The following is a 27,651-nucleotide window of genomic DNA, read 5'->3' as shown; positions in this document are numbered from 1 at the left end:
AAAGAAAATTCTTTTAAAAAAACCCTAATATTATATGAAAAATAGCAAGTAAACAAGTTACCCAACAAAAAAAAGGGGGTGAAATCAAATTGTAGTTCACAGTTTGTTCCAAGAAAAATGAACTTCAACTCAAAGCAATGGAACAAACAAACACTATCACCAAAGAAAAAAGGGGAGAGTTGAGATGTCAAACTCTATATGTAGAAGATTTGTTCATAACCATAGAGTTGGTGAAGGTTAAAATTTTATGTGATTGGCATTTGAAAATAAATATTCAATCTTTTTTTAATTTTTTTAAAGATCATTATTGTACAGTACTTGTATTGATAATCTAAAAACCCATGTTTTTTTCAGGTAGGGTTTGACCTATATCCTTGTCTTATCTTGTAAGATTCATTACATAACAGCTAGCAACCATAATCAACAAAAAGATTGGCTGTTTTGTATGAATATGACATAGAACTGGGGACATAGATTATGTTATTTCCTACTCTGTGATAAGAACCGGAATAATGTAGTTTGATTTTTAAATATAATATTGTTAAAAGAGAAAATCATAAATTTTAAATATAGTTTATAATATTAATATGAAAAATATTATATATATATTGGGAACTGACTTGCAAATCATAGACTTTTGTATAACTTTTTTCTACTGGGAATGGGAGAGCCCATTGCTTTGCAGGCAAATGGTAGATCTACCAGAAACCAAAAACTTGTGAACTTTTTGCCTGAATTTGAAAGCAATGGGGCATTATAATTTTGATGACCTGGTTTGTGGTTCTGATAGGGTATATTTGAAGATCATTCCAAAAATTGACATCCACAATATTCGATTTGTTATTTCGATTCATTTTTCTTTTAAGTATTCATATTAAATATTTGTATTCGATACATATTTAGACATAACTATTAGTATTCGACATTCCAAAGATATAGAAAAGCTTAAAAAAAAACTGAACATATATTTGACATCCATCCGAATCCGTGTAATACAGCTAGGAGTAAAAGTACCGTGAAGGTCATTTTGTTAGGAGTTGGATTATATTTTGCGCCCTCTACTAAATAAATGAGCAAATTAGTTCTTATATGATAGATAAAGTGTAAATTGCTCTTTCTATTAAAATTTCATCCATTTCTACGATTAAAAATTAGTCATTGTACGTTAACATGAGGTACAGATGACATGCCATGTGTAACTATCTAGTTATTCCATCAATCATATCAGTTTTTAATAGTAAAAATGAATGAATTTTTTAATAGGGACTTCCATGTTACTTTTAACTATAGCTAGGATAGCAAATCAAAATCACATAAAGAGAAATGAATAAAAAGAATAGAACAGACCTTTGAGCTAAGCTAATAATATTGGTTATTGGAAACCAGTATTTGGAGCCCATTTATGGCCTCACAGCAACTTTCTTGCAACAAAAATGTATGCAAAGACATATATATATTTTACCAAAATTTGCCATTTATAAGGTCTAAAATATGACATTTTCAGCTTTACATCTCTAGCTCTAACTCATTTTATATAGGAAAGCACCTTCCAAGAGCTTTATCTGAGCAGTATCAGCAGGTTTCTCGAAAACGAAACATCCGGTGTGTACCAACCATATACAATTGACTACGATGTAGAATCGGATTTCTGATCGGCATCGGCTGCAGCCTGAACTTGAGCTGCATACTGTAAGTTCCAAAGAACATCCTCAAACGATGGCCGAGATGATGGTTCGGGACATATGCATTTGCCAGTAATTGATACTACGATGGATAACGACTCCTGTGAGCAAGTGGTCAACACCGTCGGATCCACAATTCTCTTTCGGCCATCCTGGCTGCCGAAAGATACCTGTAATGTGTGATACAAGATCTTATAAGTCATTAATGATCAGATTCTTGACACATTTTGATTGCATTTTAACAATGGCTTACCATTTCATTTAAAAGAAATGTTTCTCCTTTTCCACTCACAATAGGCCCAACAAGTGACTCAAGTAATATAAATCCAAAATTGTAAACATCATCCTCTAATGTTTTCCTTTGGCTGCAATATACAATGAAAGGTAGTTGATTATATAGACAACAAATTGCAAATCTAGTCTCAAATATGATGATCCTTAGATACAGCTTTGTTCATTGAGAGACAACCATGTCAACTGCTGAGGCAAGGGGGAAAAAGTCTCATAGATGCCCCTATATTAGGAGTCAGATTGCATTTGGCTCCTACTACTCAAAAAATAGGAAAATTAATCCCTATGCGTTAGTTCAAAGAGGTCTTTATATGTTAACATAAAGTACACATGGCATGAAATTTTTAACAAAAGGACTGGTTTGCTCTTTGATCTAATGTACAAGGACTACTTTATTCATTTTTTGAATAGAGGGGATAAAATGCAATCTGACTCCTAATACAATGGTGTCTATAGTACTTTTGTTGAGGCAAGGGTGCTCCAGCAATTACCATGGTGCAAAAGTGGGAGAAGCAGAAGCCTATGTTCCTTTGACTTTTCATTTTTTTCGAGTGTTAGTGTCCGACACTTTTGAATATCAAGGACTCTCTATATACATGAAAGACTTCGAAAAAAAATTAAACATACACATGTTAGACAAGTACCTATATCCGGCACTCATACCCGAATCCTAGACAGAAGCAACTGCTCATGCAATGAGAATAGATTACCAAATGGTCTTCCATCTACCATAATTTCTACTAACGATACATGTCCATTATCTTATATATGAAGATGCATTATGATGGTATCTTTTGCAAGTAACAAGTTAAATATAGATACCTAGACTTTAAGCTCTCTCGCTTTGCCTGCAGAAAAATATAATGTTTCAGAATAACCACTTAGGACCAATGATATCTTTTGCAAGTAACAAGTTAAACATAAATAGCTAGAAAACCTGCCTCTAGTTTTTCATTTTCTTCCATGATGATAAACATCCCATAGTCACTCAGCTTTGCTAATCGATGCTCGTCCAGCAGTATATTGTTCGTCTTCAACCGGTTATTATAAACTCCGGGAATAACCCCAGTATGTAGAAAATGTACAGCCTTGGCTACATTGATTAGAATCGCTAATCTATCTGACCACTTAAGAACCTTCTCTGGACAAGTTTCTGCACCATTTTTCCATATTATGTTACTCAGAATCCAGCATATATAATATTCAACGTTCAAACACAACATTTACCTGACAAATGCATACGATAGTTCCCGTTAGGCACATAGTCATATACGAGGAAGACTTTGCTTGCGCCGGAATCATCTTGTACGCCACCAGCAATGCAGTGACCTAAAAGGCCTACTAAATGTGGATGATGAAGCTTCGACAAGAAATCAAGCCTAACTTTAAGATTTTGAATTGAATATTTCTTCTGTAAAGTCAATGATCGAATGGCAACATAGGTTCCATTCTCCAATCTTCCTTTGTAGAGCTGAAAAATAGAAACAGATGAAGTTAGATAGGCCATTGATGATACCATATGCAAATATCAGAACCAAGTACATAATTTCCCACCCTGTTTTATTGAGGATACCTTTCCAGTAAAGCCTTCACCCATGAACATTGATGAATCAAAGTTATTTGTAGCTTCTTCCAACTCTTCCATGGAAAACAGTCTACATATTGGAGCACCTTGTGTCCCAAGTCTAGCAACTTCAGAAATGAATCCTAAACATCAAGTAATCAATGATTAGAGATTAGCATCAATGGTTACTCAAATTTCCCTTTGAAGCACTATAAAACCGGGTTAGAATAGCATTTTCTTACTAGCATTTGCAAGAACTTCGGATGAAACCCCGGTTGTTGGATTGTCTTGAACAACCTTTTGCAGTATATGAGTTTCAAATGTCCGTCTTGGTCGGCATCTTTGAAACAGAATAAGAATCCCAAATGCCAAAAGCATCAAAAGTAGAACAGATACTACAATAATAGCAACTAATACAGCTATCTTTCTTCCACTTCTCCTTGTGTTTGCTTCTTTACAATAAAGACCTTGATGCTGTTGTTGGCCATCAGTTGACAAACAGTTCCCACCATATTTTACTACTCTCTTATCTGATTTATTGTCTAAGCAAGAAGGAAGATCACCAACCAACTTGTTATTAGAAATATCGACAAATCCAAGTTTGCTACCACATGTTAGATGCTCTGGAAGTGAACCACTCAGCACATTTGATGCCAAATTCAAGTAACTGATGCTTGGCAAATCAAACAAAGCAGAGGGTGGTGCTCCACTCAGTTGATTGAAAGACAAGTCTAGGTGTTGAAGATGACTCAATACACCAAATTGTGCTGGAATTTCACCGGAAAATAAGTTCTTAGCTAGAAGAGCTGTAACCAATCCTTGGGGCATGACAGGCAGTTCGGAATCAAACCGATTCTCTCTTACATCCAGCACACGCAAGCGAGTTAAGGAACTCAAATCAGGCAACTTACCCGAAAGCTTATTGTGGCACATTGCAACATCTTTTAGGCTCGAAATTCGACATATGGAGGAAGGAAACTGACCCTTCAACCTATTGCCTCTAAAGCTTAGAACACTAAGGTTTGACAAGGAATCTAGTGTATTAGGAATAGTATCATTGAAGTAATTACCATCCAATGTTATAGTTTGAAGCTTAACCATTCTAGATATCTGAGGTGGGATTGAACCAAACATGAAATTGGAGCTTAAATCCAAAAATTCAAGGGAATATAGCCTATGAATCTTATCAGGAAGTGGTCCCCAAATTCCAAGAGACACTAAACTAAGCACCTTCAAACTGGTTAACCTTGTCAACGTGGTAACTAATGAATCAATGGAGAAAGTCTTAGACAATGTTTTACTAGGAATTGCATATCCATTGAAGTCACTAACATTTGCGACCTTATCTCCCCTAATCTTAAACTCAGTGACAAAATTATCCTGGCAAGATATAGTCAAATTAGACATTGCAGACAAGTTACAGAGATCCCCATTGTAATTATCCAGAATTTGTAGCTGTGAAGGGTACTCTAAATGCTTCCTTATTTGCAGCAAAAGTTGAGTTTGGTAAGTTTGTAATCCATGGCAACTCCATGAAAACAATACTAGAAGAAACAAGTAGAAGAATCCCATTCAGGAAGCTCGTGATGCAACAAACTCCAGATGTAAAAGCCCTAGAATTATAAGCAAAAAAAAAAAGAAGTTAAAATTCAGAAGAAAATGAAACATACCTAGCAATAGGGAAGCTTTCATAAGCAATGTCTTTTACCTGAAGGTTGAATCTTTATTTGCAAAAACCCAAGCGCAGAAATTTCAGTGGTGTTGAGGACTGCAAATTCAAGAGCACACTTAAAAGCATAAAAAGGCTTGTTGGAGATAAAAAAAAAACAAAAAGAAAAAGAAAATTCTTACTTGGGAAGAATCAAAGACGGTGTTATTTCCCAAGAAAAGTTCAACACTTTAACTAACTTTCAGTCAAAAAAGAAAGAAACCCAAAGCAGAGAAACACAAGAGAGCATTAACAAACAAGCAAGTTTCATGATCCAATGAAAATGTCTTTTATCACTCTCTCTGTCTCTCTCTCTCTCTCTCTCTCTTGCTACTCTCTAGGAAATGAACAACCAACCAGAAACCAAGACAAGGTAAAAAAGAAAAAAAATTTGTACCTTGAAGCATTAATAATAGCAAATTGCAAGGGTTAATTTGAACATGGTCTGGTTGAGTTTTTGTAATTGGAAGTAATAATATTGAAGCGAGAAATTGAGGAGAAGTGTACTAAGGCACTGCACCTGCCTGCAGTTTTGGCTGCAAAATGCAAATGGAAGGTGGGTAGTTGAAAAGGAAGAAACATTCAAAAGGTAACCGATAAGGCAATTAAAAGGGAGGTGCATTAATGGAGGAAGGCCTTTATTTTTTCTTGAGAGAAAGAGACAAAGCAAAGTGAAGACTGCAGAGAGAGAAAGATGATTGCCTAAGAAATGCAGAAATGGAGAGAGACTACTATAACTAATATATTTTTAACTGTTGGGAATCATCCAAAATGACCTTGGAGTTTTCTGATATTTGTAACAAAGGCATCACATGGGTGTTTTTTTTTTTCCAATTCATATTTAAATTTTATTCTTATCCTATATTCAAATACGAATATAAAAATGTATTACATATAAATTTTTTAATATATTTTATGTTTATTTGAATGAAGAAGATAATCTTGAGTCAAGTAATATAATATTATCAACCCTGTTAAGATTCGATAATATAATGTAATTTTGCATTATCACCTAGTTCTTAATTAATCTCACATTCCTTTGTGTAATGATAGAACATCAACTGTCATCATAAGCTAATCATCTGCAGTTGAATTATCTCTATAATTGATTAACATATATATATGTATATATGGCAAAAAGATAAAAAGCACTTTCAATGTCATTTCTCAAAAGAAAAAGGGTTACTGGAAATAAATAAATAGGCATTATCATTGGAAATTGGATTTACTGCTAAAAAAGCTTTGCACTCACTCTATTAATCCTGGGAGGTACAGCCTGTTTTGAAGGCAAGACCCACGTTGTTACACAATTTGCCCCATCATCAACTTCAACACCTTGAACCCCACGCGCTTTTGCCCATCTTTTACACCACCAAATGACAAATTTTACTCCATAAAATTATAGTAGAAATTCTTATATTACTTTAAAAATAAATAAATTAATTTTTATAAGTTAAAATAAAAAGTAAATTAAATTTTTTCATTAAAATTATATTTATTTTTATTATTAAAAATTAATATAATTAATAGAATAATAAAATAATTACATGTAATATGCCTTCGTGATCACACGACTTTCAAGGTGAAGCATAAAGTGGAGTGGTTTCTTGATAGTGGAAAAAGGGCGGACAAAGAGGCATGTTGGCTGAGGGAGCAGACCAAAGTAGCTGGCTTGGTTTGGTTTGGAATCTTCATATTTGGACATGGCATCTCACTCAGTGTAAGCTTCATTGCAGATATCATCATCATTGGTTATTGATATATGTTAAAGTTGATTGGTATAAAAGGTTGGGTCTATTTCAAGTCTGATTCTTTATATTTTTCAAGAATTTAATTATTTTTCTTTTTTTTAATAACTTTTTATAATCATATGTATCATTTATTTTACAATCTAAGAATAATCAAATTAGGGTGAGATGGTATGAATCGTTTCAATAACGATAACTTTAAAATTCAAATTTCATACAAATGTTTAAAAAAAATTTATCGCCACTTCTTCCAATCACTTGTAAAATATAAATTTAATTGTTAATATCATTAAAATTCTTCTACTAACAAGTTTTAAGTGGAGTGGTAAAGCATATTGCATTTTTGAGGGAAGACATAAGTTCAAATCTTGAAGATGATATTGTTCGGGAAGGCAGTCATAAAATTCAAATATAGATTACAAAACAGATATGAACGATACCAACTAGTGATTTTAACGAATATTATTTTTTTATTACATGGTTATTAAGTGAGATGGTAGCTTTAAAGAAATTTTTTTGTTATATGATTATCAAGTGAGTATTTTTTTATTTCAAAATGATGAATAAAATAAAATAAAATAATTAATAATTGAATGTAATTTTTTTAAATTTAAAAATCAATAATTTATATTAAAAAAATTCTGAAATATAATTTTTAAAAAATAAGAAATTTTCATTTCTCTTTGACCTATTCTAATTTGGTTAGTCTTTTGAAAAAGAGTTGTTGATAAGAGTTTAAAGATGGGGCAGCTTTATCTTACAATATAATGTTCAGATTTTCATTGGACCCAATGATGAATTTGACTACGAGATACTGTAATTACATTAAGAATTGTCAGAAAAGGACAAACATGTTTAACACCTAACCTATTGAAATTATATATATTAAAATAATTATCATGTCCGAGATTTTTATTTTTATTTCACTAAACAGGAATATAAGCCCATGAACTTTGATAAAAAAAATTAAAAATGGTTTTTTTTTTTTTTATGTTTTTACTTTTATTTAATATTTTTATAAATTTTAATATGGTTTTTAAAAATTTATAAAAAAAATTATTTTTTTTTTAATTTAAAAAAATTTAAATTTTTAAATGAATGAACCTAGACAAATTATTGTCCAGGTTCATTCTAGGAAAAAAGTAAAAAAAATATTTCTTTTATTTTTTTGAAAAAATTGTTTTAAAATTTTATGTTAATGTAGCATTGTCATGTCAGCAATTGCCATTGATATGGAGCACCACGTCAATGACTTTTGCTAACATAGAGCACCATGTCAATATTGTTAATGACCACATCAGTGTTGTAATGATCAAAAATGGAAATTGTTTGTCAAAGGACTTAATTGATGCAAATTGAGAATTTGAAGGCTTAATTAAATGTGTTTTTTTGCGGAGGGGCTTACTTGATTTTTTCGCCAAGTTCAGGGACTTATATGTCCCTTTAGCCTTTTTATTTTATTTGAAATTTACAATAATCGATAGCCTTTTGATTAAATTCACATTTTCAAAGTTAATTTATTCATTTACAATATTTGAACTCGAAACCTTAATTGAAAAACATCAAACTTTTATTTACAAAACCCAACATATTATAGTTCACATGTTCCAAGTAAGCCATGTTTTAGCATGGTGTAAGTACAACTTTTCAGAGGGATGATTGGCATGTTAATTTTCTTACATAATTATTATAGCTTTGTCCTTCAGAGACTACCCTATGGCCACATCTCTTAGATTTACTCCTCACGAGAGCTCTACTTATTCCTCGCACGTATCCCTCGAAAATACTCAACTTAATTGTTATTTTTAAAGTCAATTACCACGTTCCATTTAAAGTTATTAACAATATATTTATTCACCTAAAATGACAATCTATTTGATCACTTATGTTTGATCTACTAATAGAATCATGATAATTATAACTGTGGTATAAAAACCCTCATCTCTAACTAAAAAGGGGATCTTTCCAACTCTCTTTCCCTATCTTCTCCTCCAATATTCGTCTCACCCAACCTCAATACCACCTTTGCCTGAACACCCCTATGATGGCTCTCCACTTTGTATCTAATGAGATGAACCGTCCAACATCATCGTTATCTTCACCTTGCCGGATCCAGACATCAACAATAATAAATGGTTAATAGAAAAAAAACAGTAAATCAGTAACCAATGAATGGAATGTGAGATTGAATAATGTTTAATCCCATGAGGAACAGACAAAGGGAGTCAATGATTAGAAAAGTGGGCTCTTATTTTTAGGCCGAAAGACAGGTTAAGCAAAGGAGGATTAAATGACATAACAAGTGTTAAAATCAAATGGGACAAAGATGTAAAAGGGGCCACCACTAAATTTGAGACAAAAATACTTTGCCTAAATCTATCACCACCTACTTCCATATTTAAATTTAAGTACAAGTATGGAAAATTTAGTGAGGGCTAAATTTATAATCTATAATTTGTAATATATATAATTATTTTTTATTTTTCATCATATTATTAAATTAATATTACTAATAAATAAAAATATTAAATAATTAAAGTTAAAATTTTTTGATAAACTTCAAGGTCCTTTTATGAAGTTATTCCATTTCTAATTATGGGAAACTTAATCCTACATGGAGGCTCCTGGGCCTTGGCACTGGCAGACTCGTTTTCAAAAAACTGACTCCCACCTTCGTGGTTCAAATATGCTATAAGTCCCTTTACTTTTGTTGGTTTAAAGTTTTTCGTCCTTTCGTCCAATTTTTTGTTAACATTATTTTGATGATAAATATAACTATGTCAAATAACTTTTTTAGTCCTCTTGTATTTACAGTTATTTTCAATTTGGTCCATTCTCTTTAAAACTACATAAAAGTTCTGAAAAGAAAATTTTAAAAATATTTTCAATAAAGTCCTGAAAAAAATTAAAAAATTTACAATTTTTAAATAATATTTTAAAAATAAAATCATTTTAGAAAATCTCAAAAATTATAAAATATAAAAAATTCTAAAATTTAACAATTTATATTTGAGATTTATGGTTGCCCCTCCCAACAATGTTGTCTTGAATATTAGAACTTGTATTCTTTTTTTAAGAGCGCAACATTTCTTAAAATTGCATTCAACATTTGTTGGAGAAACCAATGAATCTTTAATTGAAATGACAAAATTGAGGATTTTGGGAATCTTGATATCTTAAAGTTCAATTTCTATCATGTGTGTTTTGTTTTTTAAGATTTACTTTGTGTTTAAGGTTCTTTTAATAAATTTTATATAAAATGTTTAATCATGCTTTAGTCCTTAAAGGATAGCATTTTTCTCACTTTGGTCATTAAAGATATTTTTTTTTGGTCCATTTTAATCCTTAACGTTATCAGACGGTCTTTAGTGCAGCTATTTAGGTCTAAAAAAAGCGATTAAGATATGCATTCAATCATGAATTGCCCTGCATTAGACAATTGTGTCATCATTTGAAAAATTAAAAAAATATTTTAAAATTTTAAAAGTTGTAAAAAATTATAAATATTGTAAAAAAGAAATTGCAAAAAAATAATTAAAAAGAATACAAATTATTAAAGTATTATAAAAAATAAATAAAGAGATATTAAAAAAATTATAAAAATTGAGCCCCTCAGTGTTAGCCACTTTCAGGTTAAAGTTCACTATAAGTCCCTGTAACATATTATAACCAGCCCCTCTATTATTGAAAGGAACATTTCAATCATTATGCATTTGAAAAGCTAGCATTTTAGTATTTGCACATTAATTTTGACAATAATGAAATTGATTTGTTTAAACGTGAATGACGTGACATTAAATTAAATATTAAATAAAATTAAAAAATTAAATAACAATTTTAAAGAACGAATAAATCTAAGAAATTGATTTTACTTTTATCCCAAATTGTTCTCAATTCTATTTTTTGTACATATTTATTGTTTTTAAATTATTTGTAATTTGGTCCACGTTAATCATAATTAAGCCACATTATTCTATTTGTTTGTAAATTTTTTGATTTGATTTAATGTCACACTAGTTATCATTAGCTGCCATTAATAAAAAAAATAATATATAGGGACTAAAATATCAAAATTTCAAAGGTATAGGACCTTTTAATAATATCTAACTCAAAAAAAAAAACTTCTACTTTTGAACTAAAATGTTGCTTAAAAAGGTGTATGTAACAGGGGTGTTCAATTGTTTAATTGACCTGAACTACCATTAACCGAATTAATCGACCCTTTTAAACCTTTAACCGTTAACCGAATCGAAATTTTTTCAAAAAAATTAACTAAATCGAACTTTTTAGTTAATTCGGTTGGTTAACAGAATTAACCAAAATTTATATGTTTTTTTTTATTTTGATTAAAACAAGTATAAAACATATAAAAAGAATTAACCGATCGATTAATTTATACTTTTAAAAAATTAACTGAACTGACCAACCCCAACCGAATACTTATATATTATAATATTATTTATTAAGTTATGTTTTTTTTATTTTTAATTAAAACAAGTATAAAACATATAAAAAATTAACCGAATTAACCGACCGATTAATTTACACTTCTAAAAAATTAATTGAACCGACCAACCCCGATCGAATACTTATATATCATAATATTATTTATTAAGTTCAGTTAATTCGATTAACTGTTGGATTTTAAACCGAATTAACTGTTAATCAAATTTTTAAAAAATTATTAATCGACTTCCGATCGAATTAATTCGATTTACCGATCAATTAACCAAATTCAATCGATTAACCGAATTAATTTAATTTTACCTAAAATTTACACGCCACCGTACTATAAATTGCGTATGTGTAGGGAGCACTTGAGAATTGAGATTACTTGTGGTCGTGTGAAAGAGAAAAGAGAGAAAGAGTAATGCTAGTGTTGTAGAATACAGAGAGACAAGACAACGTGTGTGGAATATCCATCATGACATCAACCATCCCACTTCCATCAGATCCTGTTCTTATTGCTAATTGCGCTAACTATCCATCATAAACAATCCCACTTTCATCATACCTTATTGATTGGGTTAATGTATTATTTGCCTTCCAAAGTTGCACTCAATTACTATTTTAGTACCTAATTTTTTTTTATCAAATTGGCACTTGAAGTTTCAATTTTTATTAATTTATCCTAGCTGTTAACAACATTAAAAAAAGATGACGTGGACCTAATGCCTATTTTCCTGAAATAAAACAAAAAAATGGAAATTTTATGTATTTTTAAAAATAAAAATTATATTTTTTAATTTCTGGATATTTTATATGACTTTCCATATTTTTTTTCATTTTTTATATTTTATGTATTTTTAAAAAATAAAAATAAATATTTTTTAATTTCTGGGATTTTTATATAATTCTTATTTTTAAATTTTTTTTAGAATTCTTTGCATTTTTTTCCTATTTTTTGAATTAATTTCAGGGCAATAGGAATTGGGTGGCGTGGCGCACTGAGAGCACGCCACATCATTAACGAATGGGTTAACTGATAAAAAAAATTCTTTAAGTACCAACATGAAAATTTGGTGTAACATTGGGGGGCAAGTATTATATTAACCCTATCCTATTAGCTGGTTTAAGTGAACATGGAAATTAAGTGGAATATCCATCATAAACAATCCCACTTTGTTTTCTAGAGTTGGTGGGAATTATGTTGCAGCTATTTAAAGTCTGACATTAAGCAATGTTCGTCAAATTTACGGTGATATATAGCCATGGAAATTAAGTGGAATATCCATCATAAACAATCCCACTTTCATCATGCTCTCTTTTCACGAGTTTGTGGGAATTATGTTTTGTATAAGCCCACTGGTTTTTAACACATTCACAGACTTGCTCTCTTCATTTTGTAGTCTCTCTCTTTCTCTACTATGAAGTGTTCAACCATCCAAAACCTACTTTATCTTTTCCTCATACTCGATATTTCAACCACCGTCAACGTTGCCGGTGACTCACCTCCTCCTTTCACCCCTACAGAGAACATCACAATTGACTGTGGTTCTCCTAATGACAACATTGGTCTAGGTGGCCGGGTTTGGACTGGAGATAGTATGCCAAAGTTGTCCCTTGTAGAATCAAAAAACAATAAATCAGTGTCTTCGAAAGCATTCCAGCAACCCCCTTCTAGTCTTGGTCAAGTCCCCTTCGCCACAGCTCGGGCTTCCAACTCTGAATTCACCTACGTAATTCCCCTTACATCCGGCCAAAAGTTTATTCGCTTGTATTTCTTTCCAACTTCATATCCAAGCTTTGACCCTTCCAAAGCTCTCTTTTCCGTTAAAGCTGGTGATATTACCCTTCTCAAGAATTTCAGTGCTACTCTTCATGCTCAAGGTGAAGAAACGCTTATCAAAGAGTTCTGTGTTAACCTTGAGGGAGGTCAGGGGTTAAACTTAACGTTTATTCCAAGTCCAGACATTTCGGATTCATATGCTTTCGTAAACGGGATTGAAATTGTTTCCATGCCGAATGATCTTTATTATCGACCAGCTAATGATGAAGGGGTCAAGTTTATAGGCCAGAGCCAGGGAAGCTTATACACCGTGGGAAACAACACTGCCCTTGAGTTGATGAATCGAATCAACGTAGGTGGGAAGCAAATCTCTCCCGAAGATGACACTGGCATGTACCGATTTTGGTCAGCCGATGATGATTATCGGACAGAAGCTGCAGGAGGTGCTCTTTCTGTTAATTTCAGCATCAATCTTAACTACAGTGATGATAAGCCATCGTTTTCTGCACCGGATGTTGTCTATACAACAGCTTGGACAATGGGGACGAATTCTACTTTAAATGAACATTACAACTTGACTTGGGAGTTCCCTGTTGATTCAGGGTTTAATTATTTTGTTAGGTTACATTTTTGTGAGTTCCAGATTGAGATAACACAACCAGGGGACCGAGTTTTTGAGATCTTCATAGCCAATATAACAGCAGAAACTGACATGGATGTTATAAGCCGGAGTGGTGGAAAAGGAGTCCCAACATATAACGATTATGTAGTTGGGATGGGACTGAAAGGAAATGAAAAGAAACAAAATCTCTCCATTGCCTTGCACCCTGCCCCAAGGTGGAAAACCCGTTTTTCAGATGCAATCCTCAACGGGGTTGAAATCTTCAAATTAAGCAACAACGGCAATCTAGGTGGGCTTAACCCTGACCCTGACCCTGAGCCAACAACTCCTCCTATAACTGTTCCACAATCGAGTCAACATGGGAAGCATGAGAAGAAGAAAGCAACAATTATTGGTGGTGGTTTTGGAATATCTGGATTTGTTCTACTATCCCTCTTATGTTTCTTCATTATCAAGCGCAGGATGAGAGTCAAAGATGTAACCTCTAGTTATGGAGGCTCGGCATCCGGGGGCCAATTTTCCAACAGCAACAAGTCCATCAAGTCTAACAATAGCTCATACCTACCATCTGATATTTGTCGCCTGTTTCCAATAGCTGAGATCAAAGCGGCCACCAACAATTTCGATACTATGTTCATAATTGGCGTTGGAGGGTTCGGCAGTGTATACAAAGGATTCATCAATGGTGGTGCAACCCCGGTGGCAATCAAAAGGTTAGATCCCGAGTCCCGACAAGGGGCCCTTGAGTTCAGGACAGAGATTGAGATGCTTTCCCAACTCCGTTACCTCCACTTAGTCTCTTTAATTGGGTATTGCAATGATGATAATGAGATGATCCTTGTGTATGATTTCATGGCTCATGGTACCCTCCGTGATCATCTTTACAACACTGAAAACCCTCATCTTCCATGGAAACAACGACTAGAGATTTGCATCGGTGCAGCTCGTGGATTGCAATACCTCCATAGTGGGGCAAATCATATAATAATTCACCGTGATGTTAAGACCACCAACATTTTGTTGGATGAAAAATGGGTGGCTAAAGTTTCGGATTTTGGATTGTCCAAAGTTGGGCCAACCAACATGTCTAAAGCCTATGTTAGCACACTGGTGAAAGGCAGTTTTGGGTATTTGGATCCGGAGTATTACCGTCGACAACAGTTGACTGAAAAATCCGATGTATATTCGTTTGGGGTTGTGTTATGTGAAGTTTTATGTGCTAAACCACCAATCAATCGGTTAGCAGAAAAAAGACAAGTGAGTTTAGCAATGTGGGCTCAAGAATGCTATCGAAATGGAACCCTTTATCAAATTATTGATCCATTTTTGAAAGGTAAGGTTGCACCAGAGTGTTTGAAGAAATATGCTGAGGTTGCAATAAGTTGCTTGCATGATGAGGGAATCAAACGGCCATCGATGAACGATGTGGTGTGGGGCCTTGAGTTCGCACTGCAGTTGCAGGAAAGTGCTGAGGAGGAAATAAAATTTGGAGGAGATGGGATTGAAATACATGCAGGGGATGGTGATGATGCCCCAAGATTTCATGTCTTCGAGTGCGCAGATGTAAGCGGTGAAGGGTTTAGTAGGTTTAGCGTCGCACCGACTGATGAAAATATTTCAGCTACCAGATATTCTGAAGTTTTAATTTCTGGGGCGGTCTTCTCTGAGCTTAAGAATCCTCAAGGACGATAGGAATAACTGTTGGAAAATCATGATGCTTAAAATAGAAGAACTAATTAATAGAGGAGCATAGAATAACTCCATCTCTTTATAAATTTGAAAGTTCAAATTGTCATTCTTCCAAATATCTTCTATATCATAAGAAACACAAGACAAATCAGTGCCAAAAAGCATGTCCATTTCACTAGAAGCATCAACATGAAATTCTACATTGTAAAATTAACACAAGATAGAATAAACCTGTGCAAACATTAAGCTCATGACTCCCTCCAACTCTGATCAAAATTGTTCTACTTCTACAACATACATTAACTACACCTCTACAAATAGCTTAACAGTTGTGAAATGCAAGCTTGGAAAAGCAATAGACATATTTATCATGTATGTCTCTGGTCATCTACATTGTATTCTAATCTTTCCTACCAATCTCACCTTCCAATATGGCATGCCTTGTCAATACAATCTCTTTCACAAGATTCCTATATGTAAATGGTCGAACAGCTGCTCGCAAAAACAGCTCAGGTGGGATCTTACTCTTCTTAATCCTCTTATTCCATCGACCGATCCCTGCCCGTTTCCACTCTTCTGGTCTCACTTTTGCTCTTTTACCTCTTAGTTCAGTTTCATCTCCATCTTCCATAATCCTTTCCTTTCTGTCAGCTAGCATTGCTAATTGTTTGTTGTAGAGCTCTGTAGTTACCTCAACACTTCGTTTCACAATCTTTTCCATCCTATCGGAGCTACTCAATGCCTTTTGAAACTCTTCCTCCCAATACTTTTCATCCTCTTCTTCATCCGATTCTTCTTCTTTGGTCCCTAATTCTTCGTCTCCCTTATCTTCAATGTCCAAAACTACATCATCTTGATCCTCTGCTTCCTCTCCATCATCATCGTCGTCATCATCATCACGACCACCATAATCATCCTCAATCCAATCTGTGAACTGCATCTCACCCGACTCTCGATGTCTACCAACATCCTCATCATCATCTGGGGCATCACAACCGAGTTCCATCTCCTCCAACTTAGCCTTCCATTCCTTTGTATAAGGATGCAAAAGAGGCAAAGGATGATTCCCTAATAAAAACCCCAAACACCTAGACTTCCCTTCTTCACTCAACTTTTCAAACCCTTTCACCACATCATCCACAAAAGCCTTTTGATTCACCTTCACAATCTTACATAATCCTTCAAAATAACTACACATTTCCACACTCCCATCCTCTTTTTTAACCTCAAACAAAAAATCCCTTTCTGTTTTCGGATCGAGAAACGGTATCAATGCATTAAAGAACTCATCTTGACCCTCGAATCTACACTGATACACAGGCTTCTTAACATAAATGATATCTGGTCTCATCCAAGCTGCACATTGTGTAATCAACGACCTAGCTTTGTTTCCTAATCTTCCCATCAAACTCCATTTATCTAACCTCTCAGTTTTCTTAGCTTCAAGGACTACTTCACTAACCAAAGTCCATTGTTCCCAAGGCAATTCACTGATCCTCCATTTTGGGTGCCTAACAAATACCCAGAAATACCTAAAACCAACATTTCTATCCATCATTTCCAGTCTTTTACCAAACTCTGAAGCCATCTCGAACTGTTCTATCTTCTCCCATTCTTCATGGTTCTTCACTTCCCCTATCATTGTGACCCTTTCATCCGAGAACCGCCCTCGAATTGGTTCCCCAACAACAACCCCACGCCATGAATAGGGACCAAATTCACCATACTTGTACCAATCAAAAGGGTGTTTCAAATTCGGGTCGTCTTTTTCCATGAACCGGACCATCCGGTCATAACCGAGCCCGATTGCTTCCAAGTCTTCTTCCGTGAAGTTATCGGCATGGATACTTTTTCCCGGGTTTTTCAACCGATAGAAGAGTGATTCGGCTCGCTTCTTCTGTTTCCGACGCGCGTTTTGCCTCGCCACGCGCCTTATCTCTGAATTTCCTTCGAGTCGACTCGAAGATTGGTCCCCCGGTTTCTTCTTGCTCCGGCCGGCAAATGCACGGATGTCTCGATGGTGAACGGAAAGAATGGGAGGATATTGGCACGAAAATGGGCGGTTCTGGTGGGGAAATGAAGCGAAGAGGCAAGGTTTAGGGGAAGGGAAGAGAAGGAAGGAAGGGTTTATGATTTTAGAGAAGGAGAGATTCTGAGGCTGCATTTTGTGCTGCGAAAGTCAAAAGAAAAATTTCGGATTTCTTTTCACCTAATTAAAACCCCCAAAACGCTGCGTTTTAGGGAGAGAAATTCAGTTTTATTAGATGGTTTTAAGGCCCATTTAGCTTTTTCTTTATCGGCCCGATAACAAATGAAAGCCCAATTTCTTTTTATTAAAAAATATATAAATTGATATTTAAACTGTATTCATTTTCTCATCTTCGTATTTAAATTTTTTTTGGCTACAAGTGATACTTAAATTAATTTTTTTTCTTTCAAGTTGGTACCTCCTTTAATTAAACTGCCAGTCTATTTTAAAGAGGCTTAACCCACAAATTAGTACCTAAACTATGTTTTTTTTCATTTTGGTACCTAATTTTTTTTTATCACAAGTGGTGTTTAAGCTATTATTTTTCAAGTCAGTATCTTTCTTAGTTCAATCGTTAGTTAAACCATTAAGTATATTTTAAAAAATAACTAATTAAAAATTGTCATGTGACAAAAAAGACAAAAAAATATTATTTTCTCTCATGTATATTTTCTTTTTTTCTTTCTTCAAAACTAAACTGATAGTTGAACCAATCAAGCTACCAATTTCAGATTTGATTAGTTTTTTTGGCTTGATAAAATAAATTATTAAAAATATTCATAATTTTTTGGTCCAATTGGTTGTTTAGCTTGGTTCAATTGATCTGTATCAATTTGCAAGTCCATTGGTTCAACTTTTATCTTTAGACCAGTACCTTGATCGATTCTCGGTCTAGTTCTAAAAATATTGATATTGATCAATGAAATAACTTTTTCAATCTCATCTAGTGGAATAAGCATGAGATAAAGTTCAAAAATAGAATTAATTGTCTGTGTCTCGACCTTGGGAGGCAAATTTCGATCATTGCTAGTATTTCTAGGCATTAAAAAATAAAGAAAGATAATTAATGTAAAAGATAATAAGAAAAATAAAAGAATTAAAAAATAAAATTTAAAGTTTATATGATGTGGCAGTTTAATATTGGTTAATTTTTTTTAATGAATATAACATTTTGGAGTAAATATTGGAATATAAAATTAGTTTGGATACCACTAGTGACAACAAAATTTAGGTACCAACTTAAGAATTAAGCTTTTTTTTAATATATATACATATATATATGAATGATTAGAAATGTAAGTGAAGTGTGCATACATTTATCACACAGTTTGGCACGCACAAGTACAAAAAGAGAGGACAAAAGACTTACTAATAGAATTCAAATTTAACCTATATTTTTCGTGTTTTACCTATTTACTTTCTATCTTTAACTCTCGAATAATTATAGCTTCATTCAAGTATACTTGCCTTACCTAAAGGTAAAAAATAAATAACACAAAAGTAAAAATACAAAGCACTCACAATAATTCTCTCTTAAATGAACCAAATGTTACAATCACTTTCTCAATAATCCTACAAGTCAACTGATTATTTATAGGCTTACATGGCTTCGGTATTAAGCAAGAGAGATAAATATCATATTTACTTGTTTATTTTCACCATGTGAATTGTCCAATAAGATGATGTTTTATTAAAATGATCTTTGATTATCTTTAATTGAATTGTTGAATCTTAGAAGCTATGCCAATTCTTATATGGTTATCATAGTTCATGGGAGAAAGATTGACTAGGACTGTGTCGGTATGTGTTGCAGGATACATAAAAAGATTTACCAACACTTCAACACCAGAAAATATACTGCAAGGCACATTGCAGAAGTGATCAACGACTTTTCATTTTGACTTAACAAAGTAAAATTGAACAAATGTTTAAATCCCAACAATGGTAACTGTTTCATCTATTTCAACATTAGGCCAGCTAGAAATATTGAACAAATCAAATATTCCTTTTGGGCTTGTTCAACTCTTCATTGCTAATGTTATCCCTTTCTTTGTCTCTTCCTCCAACACATTTATGTCGTCCCCAACAGAGTTCTGCATTGCAACCTTTCCATTTCCATTAGTATTTGTTCACACCGAGTTCACATTGCTTCTTTTCATAAGACGACTTCTTGGGATGAAGGTACTGACTGTTGCAAATGGGAGGGTGTGGTGTGTGATAACAAGAAAGGCAATGTGATTGGCCTTGATCTTTGTTGTAGGGGACTAATTGGTTCTCTCCAATCAAACAGTTCCCTCTTGGCTCAACCTTACCGGCAATGATTTCGGCAACTCTGAAATTCCATCTGCGTTTGGTAAGTTGAGGAGTCTAACTTATCTCAATCTCTCTCTCTGACACTGTACTCACAGGTCTTGTCCCACCTGAAATCTCTCTTTTGTCAGAACTAGTTTGGCTTGATCTCGGTCTGAATTATCTTTTCTTTAGGAACCATGATTTTTACATGCTTGTCCATAACCTTACAAAATTAGAAAACATGGTCCTTGACGGTATGGATTTGTCTCTGGTTGTACCTTATTCTTTCCTTAACTTGACTGTCTCATTGAAGCATTCTTTTCAACTGTCATTTGCAAGGAAATTTCCAACCCAGGTTTTCCATCTTCCATATCTTCAAAACATCATTTAAAAAAGTAATCCAAATCTCATTGTTTATCTACCAGAAACAAATTGGAGCAATCCCCTTAGTTTGTTGGATATTTCATGGACAAGGTTTTCAAAAGGGTTATCCGGCACAATTGGTAATCTTAAACACTTAAAACACTTAAACCTTTATCGTTGTGATTTTATGGGGTCATCAGTACTTGGAAACCTCACAAAAATCACCCTCTTGGATATCTCAGGCAACATGTTTCAAGGGCAAATTCCAGATGTTTTACATGGATTTTTCCTTCTAACAATTTCAGCGGTGTCTTGCTATCATCAGCATTTAATCTCACCAGCCTTACTTTCATGGACTTCTCTGGGAATTTCCCTCAGGGTACCCTTCCCAACAACATAAGTGGACTTTCGTATCTTGACTTATATGCAAACTTGCTTAGTGGTAGAGTACCAGGTTGGTTGTTTAGTCTACCATCTTTGGAGTATCTAGACCTCAGCTCTAACAAACTTAATGGTCCCATTGACACAATTCCAAGTTCTTTCTTTGACTTCATGAACCTTACTTTTCTTGACCTTTCATCTAATAACTTGAGTGGAAATATCAAGTCATGCATGCATGTGAAGCTTAGGAATCTAAGGTCGCTTGATCTTTTATTTAACAACTTACCATCATTAACTAGGTGTAGTAATGATGTCAATTCTACCCTACCCATGATAATTGAGTTCCATTTCTCTTCTTGCAACATGCACCGTTTCGCAAGCTTCTTGAATGTATCCAAGCACTTGCAAGTTTTAGATCTTTCTAATAACCAAATTCAAGCAGAAGGATGGGAGGACTTGGTCACTTTGAACCTTTCTATGAACTTCTTGTCTAGCGTTGAGCAAATTCCAAGGAAGCATCTGTTTGTTCTGGACCTTCGCTCCAATTCACTTCAAGGACCACTTCCAACTCCACCACAGGAACTAAGTTATTTCTTAATCTCAAACAAGGAGTTGGTGGGAGAAATCTCTTCCAAGAGTTGCAATTTGAGTTTTCTTCATTCTGTACTTGACTTGTCTAAAAACAAGTTGGGTGGAACTATTCCAGATTGTTTTGGGACTTTTAGCGACCAGCTGTCAGTGATTGTTTTGAGAACACTTAGTCTCAGTGGTAACCAACTTGAAGGATCAATTCCACAGTCATTGCTACAGGTTGAAAGTTTTAGATTTGGGCAACAACAACATAAATGATACATTTCCACGCTTCCAAATTTGCAAGTTCTAATAGATTCCATGGTAACATACAAAATTTCAATGAAACATTTTCCTTCAGCAGCCTTCGAATGATTGATCATTCAATGGTCACATCCCACCTGAGCTATTTGAAAATTTAAAATCAATGGAAGAAATTCAGATAGACAAAAGTGGTTCAAAGTACATGGTAGGAGATTATCATCAAGGCTCTGTAATTCTAACAATGAAAGGGTCAGATTTCAAACCTTTTTCACAGTTATTGATTTTTCAAGCAACCATTTCAAGGGGTCGATTCCTAAAAAAGTTGGAGAACTTAACTCACTCATACTGCTCAATTTCTCACACAATAGCTTAGCAAGTAGCATCCCACCATCACTTGGAAAATTGGCAACACTTGAATCCTTGGATTTCTCGTCAAACAAGATTCAAGGAAGAACCCAGTGCAGTTAACTGACTTGACATTTTCTCATAACAATCCCAGTGCAGTTTCGATGCTTTCTCAAATGATTCCTTCGATGGCAACTCCGGACTAAGTGGATTTCCGTTGTCAAAGAAATATGGCAACGATCAGGAACCAGAATCACTTCCATCAACAGTTGCTGATAAATTTGAAACAACACTTATTTGGAAAATGGCAGCAATGGGTTATGGAAGTAGAGTAGTGCTTAGATTGAATTTGGGATACATAGTTTTCACAACTGAGAGGCCTGTTGGCTAGTGAAGATAATCAAGCGAAACCCACAAAAGAGAAGAAAGATCCATTGAAATGGAAGGAACAAGAATTAGCAGTGGATGATATAGGGTTTGCTTCTAGCATCTTTTCCATATATTCTACTTATAAGCAAAGTTTCATGCATGATTTTCAATTATTACATGAAAAAGAAATATCCATTCCAAAGCCATATGCTCTCAATTATAGATATAAAAAATCACTATTTTCTTTTTTTTTTTTTTGTTGTTGTAAATGCCAGAAAAATTAATTCTTTAGTCGGGATCGAATTTCTGATCATCCCTTACTCAAGATGAACTTGTACCTTATGAGCAAAGGATGTTACATTTGAACACTAACGCTCTATAACATGAAAATCAATTTTAAAACTTTGTTTTAAATATAATTAGACTCATTTGAAGCTGATTAGTTCATTTTCAAGTCTCTTTTAAAGTTTGGTTATAGACAAAAATCATTCGGGGCTTCATCAGGTCAGTATAAGGAAAACAGATTTAATATCACGACACTAGGAAATGGATGTCGCGACAATGAAAGCAGTATGCTCAATATCGTAACACTGGCTTTGGATGTTGTGACATTGGTTGATGTCGTGAAATCGAAGACAAATTACTCTACTTCATGTCTAATGTCGTGACACCAAAAGTTAGATGTTGCGACACCGGAGACAAATTGCGCAAAACACCTAAAACTAAGTCAAAATCACCTTCAAACATTTTATATCATATTTAAATGCTTTTAAGACTAAAATTATATTAATTTAACATTCAAAAACTCCATATAACTGATAAGTATTTCCATCTAAAGAAGTTCATCCTAAGGTACAAAATTATATTTAGCATGCATGATATAGTTTTAGAACCACACGTGTAATAGCTCAATTTGCAGTAGTGCCAGAAAAAGCAATCTTGAAATCCTATTTTCATAAATCGGGTCAAAAAATATTAAATTAAAATATTTACGGAGTTGGTATAAAATTTATTAAAGTTTAGTCTTTCAATTTTGTCTATTAATTGTTCAACTAAGGTATAATAATTAAATTGTAAAAGTCCAATCGCTATAGGTTTTTAATTGACCAAAGATTTAGAGACTTATTTGACAATTAAACCATTTTTTAATAAGTGATAGTGGATGACAATGGATTATACACTAAAGTGTGATTAATAAATTAATTACGTTAATAAATTAATATTAATTTAAGTTTAATTATACTATATATATACTTAAATTAAATGGAAAGAAAGAGAATATTTCTTCATCTTCTTCTTCTTACCCGAAACTTCAAGAAAAGAAAATAAGAAACACATTCTAAGAGTTTCAACATTCGATCCCTCAATTGGTATGTATTTTAAAGTCATTTTCTTATAATTTTTATGTTTTTGACGCTATGAGAGCTTGATTTAGCTAGCCCATGTACCAATTTATAAAACTATTAAAGTTTTTGAAAGTTACCATTGTTGATTTCTTGAATAAATTGGTGTTAAATTGTTAGATTTTAAGCTTAGATGTGAAAAGGATTAAATTCTAATGTTTAATTGTTAGTTTTGAATAAAAGGGCTAAAGTAAATAAATCATGAAATTGATACGAATTTTTTGTAATAATAGACAGTAGAGGGTCTATGGTGGATGTAATTGAAATCGGGTTTAGAATCGAAGCTCAAAATTGAAAGATATGATTATTTCAGTTTTAGGGACTAAATTGAATAAAATGTAGAACTTTGGGGTATTAGAAAAATGAAATTATATAGGTTCATACATATTATCGAATAATATAAAAGTGTTTGGTTTTGATAATTTTTTTAAAATAATTGTATCAATCGAGAATTGCGTCAAACTAGAGATAATCGGGGAAAAGTCAAAATTATTGACTAGTCCATGCAAATTCAACTTGTTTGCTATTTTGACTAAGTAAGTTCATATGGTATAAATGTATTTAAATGATTTGTGTATTTATGCTTGGTTGTGAATTAATTGTGGTAATTGGTATAAATGTGTGTTTTGGACTAAATTGTAAAGAAATGTTAATTTATGCAATAGGTGCCCAATTGAACTTGGTAAAAGTTAGCATATGATTTACATGCCAATAAGGTCTTGTATGGAAACTTGTATGGATTGATTACAGATGTTACCAAGATTCAACATTTGTTACGGACTTGAAGATACATGTGACACAAGTTTAGCATGGACTAGTAACCTAATGTGGTTTTAAAGGTTTAGCCCGGAGGGGTAACCTGACATGTATATATTCAACTTGGACAAGAAATTAGACGTGTCGTTATTGTAGAGGCCAATTTTGAACCCAATACCCCTAAACCCATTTACATTTTTTACAAACCCATTTATATCCCACAAGTCCACTTAACCCCAAACCCAACTAACTAACCCAGTTACCCTCAACCCAACTACCCAAGACCCAACATACCAAACCCTAGCCACCCATACCCCTAAACCTACTGCGCCGAACCTACCCCACCCATCATTCACCCACTCTCTGCCACCACCATACCAGCCTCTGTTACCTCCACCTTTGCCCATGCCCTGCAAGAAACACACAAAAGGACAGGGGTAATAGATTAATAGGGGAAAATGGTTATAAAAACGGGAAAAAATACTTTAGGGGGTGCTCTTTTTTTCCTCTTTCTTGTTTACGTTTTGATGTTTATTCAAATGCTCAAGGAAAATATTTAAGTTAGAATTCAATACTTGTACAAATAGTGACTCGAATACTCAACATCAGAGAACCAAAAACGAAATATTAGAATTACGAAACCAAGGTGATTTTCAACTTTTCGAATCGTTTTTTTCTTTTTCTTCATACTTTTCAGCATTTATATATATGTATATACATATATATAAAAAATAATAAAAAATATAAAAAAAAAAAGAAAAAAACTTACGGTGGCCGGCGCAGGCACCGGCGAGCCTCCGGTGGCCGTCCTGTGACCGGCCCTCTGGCTGGTAGCCCCCCCTCTCCCTCCTCTCTCTTCCTCTTTTTCTTTTTTTTTCTTTTCCCCTCACAAATGATTTTCTTTTTCTGAAATTAGGCCTATTTATAGCCCTCCAAAACGACGTCGTTTTGGGGCTATACTTAAGCCCCAAAACGACGTCGTTTCACCATGCCCGACCCATCCGACCCGACCCGCTGAGGATCCGCGTGTTTTCATTTGAATGGGATATTTATGCGCGCAGTCCTTCCACTTTTCTGATGCTTCGCAATTAAGTTTTTTTATGGTTTTCAATTCGGCCCCATGATTTTTTGAGGTTATCAAATTAGTCCTGTTGATGCGCTGCGTTTAGAGGGAGTAGAAATATTGCTGTTTCGGTCCCCCTAACGTTTCATACGCGTACAATTAAGTCCCTTTTCTTTGTTTTCATTTCAAATTGGCCCCACAACTTTGTTTTTAATTTAATTTTAGTCCTTTTTTCGTTTATTTTTATATGTTTATTAAATATCCTTGTTATTTTTATATTATTAGTATTATTAGTATTACTATTATTATTATTATTATGTATTAGTATATATTTTTATTATGTACGTGTATACATATATATTTTCATATTTAATATTTTTATTTCACTTTATTTTAATATTTTATTAATGTTATGTTTGTTTCTTTTATATTCCAACGTTGTTATTATTATTATTATTAGTTTATGCTTTGTTATATATTTATATATTTATAATACGTATATATACTTGATATATTTGTATATACCTAGGTAATATTATTACTAGTTTTTTTAATACGTATATATTACCTAAATATTTTAGTATTATGTATGTTCTTCATATATTATATATATGTGTTCTTAATACTATACTTTATATGTATCATGTATTTTTTTTATGTTGTATTATTATATTTTAATATTATATTATATATATATACATATATCTTTTATATATATTACTATGTGTATATTTTGATATTATTAGTTATATATTGCTTATATATTTCCATGTATGTATTTGATATTGTCCCATGCTAATATTTTTCATTCATAATGTCATTATTTGCATCATTGATTTATTTTAAATTCTTACTTTAGGAATTTTTTTTCATATGTTTTAATTAATTTCAAAAATAAGGTAACGTATCGATTTGACATTAAGTCATCGAATTTCATCGCTATGTTGGGTGAAACTCCATTGACTCGTGTTAAAACGGTATGTCCTTTTGAAAACCCGAAAAAACTAAAATTTCTCGTCTTTTCAATCAGATCACGACTAAACATTACATTGAACTCGTATTTTTGAAAATCTAGACAACACATGTTTATGGGATACCAATTTTTGGGCGTCGTGAGGGTGCTAATACCTTCCTCACGCGTAACCGACTCCCGAGCCCTACTTTTTTTCTGGATTTCGACGTAGACCCAAACTTAGCCTTCTTTTGTTTTTAAAAAAATAATATAGATCTAATAGGTGTCCGATCACACCTATAAAAAAGGGATCGGTGGCGACTCCTTTTTATCTCAAAATCGAACTTAAGTTTTCAAACTTTTTCACTAGATCGCCACAATTAGCGACCAAGCTAAAATTTTTTACGTCGCTACAGCTGGCGACTCCACTGGGGACCAATTTTTGAGAGTCGAATCGAATTAAACGCGTGCTGTCAAAATTTTCGAATTTCCTTGTTCAAATTAATATTTAGCCGTGATCTTCAAATTTGGTTTTAAAAAAAAAATCATGCATTTGAATCATATTGTAAATATTCTTCTAACTCGTTTTCCTCGTCGATTTTCAGCTCTACGTTTTCATGGTTTTAATTTTCTGTAGTTTAGTTTTTAAATAAAACGTAAAGGTTTGTGAGTTTCTCCCTACACACCGTGCACGTGCATTTTTGCATAACATGAGCTCTATACCCGGGCTCCGTCCGTTTAAGTGAAAGTAAACGCTATGCCTTCGTGAGTTAACTCGTCCCTCCGCACAGGCTAGTGAATACTTTCGGGTTACATATGACTTATGCTTTCGTGAGTTAACTTGTCCCTCCGCATGGGCATAAGTAAATGTAATCCCTCGAATTGAACTCGTGAGTCTGTGATGGGCTACGACTGAGGCTTCGTACTAATCTTAGTAGATGACAGTACGGACAATTTGAGTACCTATCTAGAACTGAAACCGCATATAGTGAACCGTACGAGCCACCCAATTAGAGCTATGCCGAACCTCTGTCCATTAGTAGTCACCCAAACAAGTACACGGGGAAAGTGCCTCTTGCCTTTCATTTTCTCTATTTATGCAAGAAAATTGAATCGGGTAGCTTAGTTTGTTTCTCAAATTATATTTGTTGTGGTTACTAACCAAGTCTGTTTGTTTTTATTTTTATTGTTCACCATGCATCATAGGCATTTCGATTAAGAATGTGTTGATTAGAGATTGGTTGCCAAAAAACGGGTTTCTAATGGAAAAGTCAATTATACAAACAACCGAGAAGAATACCGTGGTTCGGGACTGGTTTCTAAAAACTCAG

At 33.5% G+C, this 27,651-nt stretch overlaps 4 protein-coding genes across 7 annotated transcripts; 2 read left to right on the top strand and 2 right to left on the bottom strand.

Moving 5' to 3' along the window:
- Positions 1-1,328: 1,328 nt before the first annotated feature.
- Positions 1,329-5,982, bottom strand: LOC107926570 (probable inactive leucine-rich repeat receptor-like protein kinase At3g03770). Of its 4 annotated transcripts, none has more exons than XM_016857458.2 (9): positions 5,389-5,977; positions 5,246-5,305; positions 3,780-5,150; positions 3,547-3,680; positions 3,201-3,444; positions 2,915-3,126; positions 2,796-2,821; positions 1,936-2,047; positions 1,329-1,852 (listed from the first exon to the last, which is right to left on the bottom strand). In XM_016857458.2, the coding sequence occupies exons 3-9, from the start codon at positions 5,107-5,109 to the stop codon at positions 1,628-1,630; spliced, it is 2,283 nt and encodes a 760-aa protein (XP_016712947.2). In that variant the 5' UTR covers positions 5,110-5,150; positions 5,246-5,305; positions 5,389-5,977; the 3' UTR covers positions 1,329-1,627. The 4 variants fall into 4 exon arrangements, 2 of the variants coding, with proteins under 2 accessions (XP_016712947.2, XP_040972795.1); XM_041116861.1 differs by having other exon boundaries at positions 5,643-5,977; XR_001692212.2 differs by lacking the exon at positions 2,796-2,821 and having other exon boundaries at positions 1,706-1,852; positions 5,389-5,981.
- A 6,712-nt stretch (positions 5,983-12,694) lies between these two features.
- LOC107926529 (receptor-like protein kinase FERONIA) lies at positions 12,695-15,619 on the top strand. Its single transcript, XM_016857404.2, has one exon. It carries the CDS (start codon positions 12,861-12,863, stop codon positions 15,534-15,536), a length of 2,676 nt encoding a protein of 891 aa, XP_016712893.2. The 5' UTR covers positions 12,695-12,860; the 3' UTR covers positions 15,537-15,619.
- Positions 15,620-15,685: 66 nt separating this feature from the next.
- On the bottom strand, positions 15,686-17,722 carry LOC107926530 (uncharacterized). The gene has a single exon (XM_016857405.2). The coding sequence runs from the start codon at positions 17,695-17,697 to the stop codon at positions 15,934-15,936; it is 1,764 nt and encodes a 587-aa protein (XP_016712894.1). The 5' UTR covers positions 17,698-17,722; the 3' UTR covers positions 15,686-15,933.
- Positions 17,723-19,503: 1,781 nt separating this feature from the next.
- On the top strand, positions 19,504-22,168 carry LOC107926427 (receptor-like protein Cf-9). The gene is made up of 5 exons (XM_016857278.1): positions 19,504-19,743; positions 19,853-19,915; positions 20,305-20,357; positions 20,460-21,408; positions 21,932-22,168. The coding sequence occupies exons 1-5, from the start codon at positions 19,504-19,506 to the stop codon at positions 22,166-22,168; spliced, it is 1,542 nt and encodes a 513-aa protein (XP_016712767.1).
- Positions 22,169-27,651: the final 5,483 nt, after the last annotated feature.

The sequence above is a fragment of the Gossypium hirsutum genome, chromosome A07, assembly GCF_007990345.1.
Source record: "Gossypium hirsutum isolate 1008001.06 chromosome A07, Gossypium_hirsutum_v2.1, whole genome shotgun sequence".
NCBI lineage: Eukaryota > Viridiplantae > Streptophyta > Magnoliopsida > Malvales > Malvaceae > Gossypium > Gossypium hirsutum.
This window is presented reverse-complemented; position numbering and strand designations above follow the sequence as displayed.

What these genes read in the sequence shown, in the direction of transcription:
- LOC107926570 (XM_016857458.2), bottom strand. Translation starts at nt 5,109, where the DNA reads ATGGGATTCTTCTACTTGTTTCTTCTAGTATTGTTTTCATGGAGTTGC. An exon ending in CGAAGTTCTTGCAAATGCTA is followed by an intron (nt 3,681 to 3,779) that starts GTAAGAAAATGC and finishes CTTGATGTTTAG; the next exon opens with GATTCATTTCTGAAGTTGCT. An exon ending in AAGAAAATGAAAAACTAGAG is followed by an intron (nt 2,822 to 2,914) that starts GCAGGTTTTCTA and finishes ATTTTTCTGCAG; the next exon opens with GCAAAGCGAGAGAGCTTAAA.
- LOC107926529 (XM_016857404.2), top strand. Translation starts at nt 12,861, where the DNA reads ATGAAGTGTTCAACCATCCAAAACCTACTTTATCTTTTCCTCATACTC.
- LOC107926530 (XM_016857405.2), bottom strand. Translation starts at nt 17,697, where the DNA reads ATGCAGCCTCAGAATCTCTCCTTCTCTAAAATCATAAACCCTTCCTTC.
- LOC107926427 (XM_016857278.1), top strand. Translation starts at nt 19,504, where the DNA reads ATGGTAACTGTTTCATCTATTTCAACATTAGGCCAGCTAGAAATATTG. An exon ending in AGGGTTATCCGGCACAATTG is followed by an intron (nt 20,358 to 20,459) that starts GTAATCTTAAAC and finishes TGGATATCTCAG; the next exon opens with GCAACATGTTTCAAGGGCAA. An exon ending in TTCCACAGTCATTGCTACAG is followed by an intron (nt 21,409 to 21,931) that starts GTTGAAAGTTTT and finishes TAACAATCCCAG; the next exon opens with TGCAGTTTCGATGCTTTCTC.